The sequence below is a fragment of the Wolffia australiana genome, chromosome 15 (genome assembly GCF_029677425.1).
Source record: "Wolffia australiana isolate 7733 chromosome 15, ASM2967742v1".
Lineage (NCBI taxonomy): Eukaryota > Viridiplantae > Streptophyta > Magnoliopsida > Alismatales > Araceae > Wolffia > Wolffia australiana.
Window position 1 is genome coordinate 9,482,490 of NC_135849.1, and position 7,336 is coordinate 9,489,825.

Below are 7,336 nucleotides of genomic sequence, written 5' to 3' on the forward strand. Positions count from 1 at the left end.
AGAGAATAGTAACGCGCCGCCCCCTACGCCGTACGTAGCAGAAGAAGCTGCAGTTGTGGACCGCCGAGAAGGGTTTCCGCCACGTTTATCTCTGTACACGTCAACTTCTCCTCCTATTCATCTGCATTTCTTCGTAATTTATCAATCTCTCGGGAAATCTATGGTAAACAGCGGTATTCGGCCACGTGAGTACTGGGGGGACATCGAGAAAGGGGGTTTTTAATGCATCTGCCATTAGAGGACTGCGGTAACTCTTACGGCAGGCCACTCTCGTTTGCACACCGATAATGCTTACTTACAAGTTACAACAGACGGAAGGTCGAGAAAGGGGAGGAAAAGAATAAAGAAATAGAGCGTTCTTACTGCCGGCCGTCGTTGGCGGCGAAGGTGGCGGCGTTGTCGCCGAGGAGCCGGTACAAGAAGTGTCGCAAGGTGCCCTTGTTGTGGCAGCCGAGGCGGGCCATCTCTTTCTCGTTCATCTCCAGGTCGCTGGTAAATGTGGGTTTGCGAGAGAGGAGCCAGTCCAATCCCCAGTTCCACCACCGCCGGAGAGAGCCGCCGGCGAGCTCGCCGGCGGCGGACATGGACTTGGAACGCCGCAAGGCCCAGGCGGAGGAGGCGGCCGCGACGGAGGAGAGAGATTTTACGGTGGCGGAGGAGGAGAGCCGCCGCCTCAGCCCGGCCTTGGCGTCCGCCGCCGACACGGGTAGATCATCGCGGAGAGGCCTTGTCGGAAGAAACCTCTGCTTCTGAATCTTCTCTAGAAATGAGTTCATGGCCGACCTCCTCCTCCTCCTTCTTCTTCGTCTGCTTCTTCTTATTCTCCTCCTTGTTGCGACTTGTTCGAGATGGCGATCTGGAATAAGAGGAGGTGGGAGGAAGTTAATATGTCAAGAGAACAGCTCTGAACAGGCTGGTTTTTCATGTGGGGAAGATGGATGGGGCCCAAGAAGGAGCTCTCCTCTTCATCTCTCTTTCAGAATCAGGTTACCGTCGAGAAGTTGCTCTAATGGCTTTTCCTCTCGCCACAACCTCCACGGGGGGCCCGTTCTTTCCCATTGTTTTATACGCGTTTTGGAGCACCGATGCCCAGTAAATTGATCCCTCGGTGGGAGGTATCCTGTCTGAAGTGACGGCTTAACATCCGGAGAGAGCAAAACAGCGCGGTCATTGTAACTCATGGCGGAGTTTAGAGAGAGAGAGAGAGAGAGAGAGAGGTGAGCCTTTTTTGTTTCCTTCGTTTTGCTTAGTTTCTTCCTGCCACCGACACCGACCAAAGAACAGCTGTCCTCAAGGTCGGAATACCGCGTCGGTGTTAGCACCGAAGGTTTCATGCTTCAGATATGTATGCCGATAGAGAGAGAGAGAGAGAGAGAGAGACCGCATCGCAGATGCGCGCGGTCTGCGCAAATGGGTGCATTGATTTGTGAATATGTAAGAGTAGGTACGAGTAGAGAGAGCGACATGAGAGGGAGGTCGGAGGGACACAGAGAGAGAGGAGATAGAGACAAACGCACTTGATTGATGTGTGCTCCGCGCTGATGGGTTTACTGACTTGTGAATGGGTACATGAGTAAAGAGAGCAAGATGATACGGAGGGATAGATAGATAGATAGATAGATAGAGAGAGAGAGAGAGAGAGCCACTTAACAGAAGTGCGCTCTGCGCAGATGGGTGTATTGATTTGTGAATAGGTAGATGAGTAGAGAGAGCGAGATGAGAGGGAGGGAGGAGGGACAGAGAGAGAGTGATAGAGAGAAATAATAGATTTCTGAATACATGAGAGAGCGAGATGAGAGGGAGGAGGGAGAGAGAGAGAGAGTGAGAGAGAGAGTGATAGAGAGAATTAATAGATTCAGAATACATGAGAGAGCGAGATGAGAGGGAGGGACATAGAGAGAGAGAGAGAAGAAGAGAGAGAAAGAGAAACAGATGTGTGCTCTGCGCAAATGAGTATATTGATTTGTGAATAAGTACATGAGTAGAGAGAGAAAGATGAGAGGGAGGGACCGAAAGAGAGAGGGAGAGAGAGAGACGCAATGATCAAATAGACAGTGGGGATTGAATTCTCATGTAAACAAAGGGTCCGATGCCGTCGATAAATAAGGATATGGTGAATGGGAGGCCCTGAACGCGCAACGCGATCACCCTTCACAAAAAAAAATAGCGGAGAGCGCGCTTGCCACCACGCAGATCAGAATTAAGATGCCTCGTTGTACTTGAACACGCAGTCGTACAGCCTCCCTCCCAAGAACTGGGCAACCTCCAGGTGCTTCACCTGCAACACAAGTCCCACACCACATCTTAGAGAGAGAAGTGAGAAGAGAGTGATGTCGAGAGAAAGGTAAGTACCATTCCGATCTTGATCGAGTCGCACTTGAATGGGGCGTAAAGATTCGTCTCCAACGCTCGACCCTGTGCAAGATTTTTAACAATTTTAATTTTCGGAGAAGAAAAAATTGAAGAGGGTCGCCATGAATTGAACAAAGAAGACATCTTTGACTAACCATTCCCTCTAGCACGACGAGATCAGCGTCGCTCGCCAAGTAAGCAAGCTCAGGCGAGACATTTGAGAGATCAATAACCTGAAGAGTTACAGCAGCGGCGGCGTGGTTGGTACCATCAGCTCAAAAGAAAAGCATCGCTTCTGCAGATTTTTTTTTTTTTAATTTATCGCTTCTGCAGCTGTCTTACCGGTAAATCGTTGCCCGAATTAGCAACCAGTAGACCAGAGGCATCAACTCCCATCAGCCGTCCGTCTTCATCTTTCAGCTGAAGTGAGACAAAGAGATTAAGAAAAAGACAGAATTCCTGGCTTGGCTGAGGTATTTAGCACTGTCATCAGTATTAAATATCGTAAAAATATTTAATTAGAGGCATTCTCTTGATTTTATCCTCTGGGCTAGCCAGGGTGGATATCTGGAGTATGCGACCCAGGGCTGAAGCAATTCCGGATAGTTGACATCCTTGGAATTTCATCAGTAGGAATTCCCTTGGAGCAATTTCGGGGAAAAAGATGGATTACTACCAATCCATCTGCTAGTAAAATATTCAGGGACTGTCGAATATTAACAAGGAACACAGAAATAGTCTTTTTTTTTAAATAGAAAAGCCGGAATTCTCTTAATTTGGGTTAGCTCTTTGCGATCGCCAACCTTTGCAATGATCTCGATCAGTTCATGGTACGTAACGTCATTAATCGAGGGCAGGTCGTTGGCGGCCAACACAACCTGCATTCATGAATTGACATGCGTCATGGAGACTAACGTTGAAAACGTCACTAAATCAGATCCCATGATGTTAAATATAACAATTGGGGCATATAGTACCACAATGGTTACTTACCACTGTACCGCGCCTGAGTAACTCCCTCGCAAATGGCAAAATTCCCAAGATGATGTCAGCACCCGAATTGTCAACAAATATGACGGCCTGATCACAGAATAACGATTCAGATAAATAACACGAAGGTAAAGTAAAATAAGCAATCAACGGCTTACTTTTTTCCAAGTCTTCTTGCTCCATTTAAGCTTGAAGTCATCCAAGTCATCAATCACCCAGGGACGGGACACCAGATTCTGACAGCTGGCCAAGAACGACATCCCATCCCTTGCGAAAACCTCAGCGAGCTTTGCAAGAAAGAACAGATCAATGTGAGAGTCAAAATCTGAGGCCTATCAAGAAAGTTCCGCAGAAGTCAAACCTGTGCAGATCCCAAATCAAATATATTCCCCGCCAGCATTCCTCTGATAAGGTTCTCGACGCGCTTCGGCCCAACTTCAATTGAGTCATTAAGTCTTACGACATTCTCGAAGAGAGAGATGGCTTTAGCGTTTTCATCATCCTGATATTATCAGAGACAGACAAATGATGGATTAATAAATAATACAGAGTGAAAATCAGCGGGCTTCCCAGAATCAGATAAACGTTGGGCCTACTTTCACTTTTTTGAATATATCCCTGAAACCAAGTTCTCGGAGGACTTGCTCACGAAGCTGACAGAGTAGCTGGAAATCAGAGGGGCCGTTAGAGGAGTCAAGAAGACCATGAGTTTATATTCTGATACGATGAGTCGTTGACAGTCGAGTAATGTGCATGAATGCTCACAATACAATCTGGGGGTCCACCGTGGGACTCAGGATTAGACTTCAAACCCTCTAGAATGGCCGTGTACCTTTCAATAGCACCAGAAAAGAAAATAAGAATCACCTGCGAAAGGAACTTGTTTAATTCACACCTTTTAAAATTCAAGATAAAACCTTTCACAGGGGAATATATCTAAGTTCGGAAGAAGAAAACAGGACAAAGCCCAGTTGGAACTTATTAATAACATTGCAAGTAGCAAATAGCATAATCCCAAGGGGACAGTATATCAGGAGATCAGGAAAAGACCAATGAATGAGCAGGAAGAAGAAAAAAATGCCACATCATAAGTAAAGCAAAGATCGCCATCAATTATAAAAATTTACATGGACTGGTATGTACGAATGTACTGATCCGCCAAGGAAAAAAAGAACGATACTGGATCAGTAAGCAGCACATCTACCCCCAAGGAAAGAGGGAATTCCTTTCACTTTCCTGCTCCGTCTGCAAATTTTACCCTCGTACTATTAATTAATAGCATCACATGTAATCACTGTAGTGATAGTTGTCCTCTTCACTGCAAACTCAATCCCTCAGCGCAATTCTCTTTCACCAAGATTTGGAGTGCAGGAGTTCAGTCTTATGGACAATCTGAACTTTTGTACTGATCTTTTGTATGATCATGTGATGAACAGGATGCGCGATAACTAGTGTTTGCCCATCCAATATCTGTTCGATATCTAAAATGGGACAACCAATGTTTGATATCCGGATGAAATTGAGAGAATTTCAGATACCCGGTGTCAAATATCAGATGGATATCGAATATCCACCCGATATTGGTTATCGGAATGGATGCCGATAACGGATATCGGATATCAAAATCTGTACCAATATTGGTATCTGGATATTGGTTTACTTTTGTAAGAATGCGGTGTACCATATGGAAGAAAAAGAAAAAAAAAAAAGACTGTAAAAACTTTCAAACGAATTCGTTGCAAAAACAACCGTGCTGAATAATATCTCAGTCGAAGGTGCTGACATAGTCAATCCGGACTTTCGGATGTCTTTTGGACTGGGCCAGGATAAAAAATAACCATTTGAACTTTTCAAAAAAAAAAAAACAACCATTTGAAATTTGACACTTTTACTATTTAAACCTGCACAGCCTGAATGAATACTGTTTGATTTAACAATATATAATAATATTCGAACAGAAAAAAACATAAGTCCAATTGCTTAATGATGTTTTTATACGTTTCATAATAAGATGACTAATTATACAAATTAGATTTCAGTTTATAATGTTGGATATCAAAAAAACTGATTTCTAACACTTGTAACTAATATCGTCATCCAAACCCAAAGACAAAGACGGATGCCAATATGGGGACAGAAAACAGTATTGGATTTAGGTACTGTAGCAACCAATATCTGATATAATCATCCAGTATCCGGATATCCAGTAAAGACGGATATCTGATTTCCCATTTCTGACGTCTGGTATGGTATCCGTCCGAATATCATCATCCGATGTTGGGCTCAGGATGGGAGAACACTAATGATAACTTACACAGAACCTTTTATTTCCACAGATTTCCATTCCAAGATAATGTCAGATCCTCACGCATAAGAGCTGTATTTTCTCCAAATTTGGATCACGAGAAGCTGATTATTTGTCAGCCGCAAGGAGCAGGATGCGTCCATAGAATATTCTCATAACCAAGATTAAGGTACTTGTTTGGATACCGTGAAAGATATGTGTAATCTTCGGTCAAAAAACTAGCATTTCGGAAGACTTTTTAAAACATGAAAACGTTTCTGGATTAGTCTACAGAGGGGTCCATCTTAGAACAAAACCAGACGACAAATTTAGAGATCCGGTAATCCCCGGGCTGCGGACTGTTCTAAGGTGAGGATTACTCCAGAGTTTCCCAGATTGAGTGAAGGTACACTTTCTTCAGCCAATCCACAGACCCCAATGGATTATTTTTTTTTGAAGAAAAGACCCCGATGGAATTTTCTAGATAATAACTCCTCTGTTATTTCGGCACTTCGCCCAGCAAGCGCTGAAGATTGAGAATGGATTGAGAGGAGGTGCCGATCAATCCATTTCAATCGACACGTTTAATTCCAGTGATTCCTTTCATAATGTAATGGGCTCGATAATATCCGTTACGAGGAAACTATTTGATAGCCATTCTCTACCATGAGGGCAGTTTTTATAAGTTTGGCGAAATCTACTGTCGTCAGAAAGCTGTTTCCAGGTTTTGCCTCCCGTGAATGAAAAAAAGCCTGAATTATTCCAAAGCTCATCTTCAACCGAAGCTGGATGGCCTCTGATTTCGTACAGAGTAAGAGAAATAAAAAACTATAAAAAATAAGAAAAAACAACTGACATAAAAAAAATCAGAAAATCAAAAAGACAAAAGACGTCGTGAAGCCCCAACTTTATAACTGGAAACACTGGCATGAATGATGAAACTGAGCATATTTGGAAATATAATTCACTCTCCTTGTCATTCTACTTCCATAAGGAGAAGTGCAACTTAGTTTAGCATAAACGTCAAACAACGACCGGTTTTCTACCTCTCCGCGAACTTCTCCGCTTTGGTGGAAGCATCCGCAACCGTGGGATCAGCCTCAGCGCGTTGCCTGAATTTTTTTCAATAAATTGGAGGTATTGATCAACAGAGGAGAAGAATGAAAGACAAACTTGAATGGGCGAACCAAGAAACAAGAAGGAAGATCCGCCGAACAGGGTCGAACCTAAATGAGGGAACGGAGTTAAGAAACACTTCGATCCATTGGAGCTCGACGGGCGTGGCTTTCCGAAGATTGTCGGAGGGGAACCGATAAGGGATCGTACAGCATCGATACTTCGATTCGATCGGCGTCTGGAGAAGCGGGAAAGGCACCGATGGCGAAGTGTTCTCCATGGCGCTCTCTTCTCGCTGCAGCCGCTCGAAGATCTCTCGGTCCGAAGAAGAAGAAGAAGAAGGCTTGCGGAGAAGAGGAGGAAATAAAAACGCTGTTGCTTGCAAGTTAAAAGGAAAATAAGCCAATCTCGACCGTCCGTTCATTATCGAATGACGATGACGTCAACTGCCACCTCCCCTATTCATAAAGGTCTACTATTTGCCAAAGTCTGCCCATACATTAAAGATTCATGTACCCAATTCAGTTCCTGACTTGTGACACCAGCTGTAGATAGAACAAAACTAAAAGATTTTCAGAAGAAAAGGAAATCAAA

The 7,336-nt window shown here is 44.1% G+C and overlaps 2 protein-coding genes across 2 annotated transcripts; both read right to left on the reverse strand.

The window, feature by feature from the left end:
- Window positions 1–216: 216 nt before the first annotated feature.
- LOC144713352 (uncharacterized) lies at window positions 217–984 on the reverse strand. The gene has a single exon (XM_078587939.1). The coding sequence runs from the start codon at window positions 774–776 to the stop codon at window positions 360–362; it is 417 nt and encodes a 138-aa protein (XP_078444065.1). The 5' UTR covers window positions 777–984; the 3' UTR covers window positions 217–359.
- A 953-nt stretch (window positions 985–1,937) lies between these two features.
- LOC144713350 (damage-control phosphatase At2g17340-like) lies at window positions 1,938–7,103 on the reverse strand. The gene is made up of 12 exons (XM_078587936.1): window positions 6,853–7,103; window positions 6,673–6,738; window positions 4,108–4,174; window positions 3,939–4,007; window positions 3,704–3,844; window positions 3,501–3,629; window positions 3,346–3,432; window positions 3,156–3,230; window positions 2,695–2,772; window positions 2,508–2,585; window positions 2,353–2,415; window positions 1,938–2,278 (listed from the first exon to the last, which is right to left on the reverse strand). Exons 1-12 carry the CDS (start codon window positions 7,020–7,022, stop codon window positions 2,201–2,203), a joined length of 1,101 nt encoding a protein of 366 aa, XP_078444062.1. The 5' UTR covers window positions 7,023–7,103; the 3' UTR covers window positions 1,938–2,200.
- Between the last annotated feature and the right edge of the window lie 233 nt (window positions 7,104–7,336).

What these genes read in the sequence shown, in the direction of transcription:
- LOC144713352 (XM_078587939.1), bottom strand. Translation starts at nt 776, where the DNA reads ATGAACTCATTTCTAGAGAAGATTCAGAAGCAGAGGTTTCTTCCGACA.
- LOC144713350 (XM_078587936.1), bottom strand. Translation starts at nt 7,022, where the DNA reads ATGGAGAACACTTCGCCATCGGTGCCTTTCCCGCTTCTCCAGACGCCG. An exon ending in ATATATTCAAAAAAGTGAAA is followed by an intron (nt 3,845 to 3,938) that starts GTAGGCCCAACG and finishes TGATAATATCAG; the next exon opens with GATGATGAAAACGCTAAAGC. An exon ending in TTGATTTGGGATCTGCACAG is followed by an intron (nt 3,630 to 3,703) that starts GTTTGACTTCTG and finishes TTTCTTGCAAAG; the next exon opens with CTCGCTGAGGTTTTCGCAAG.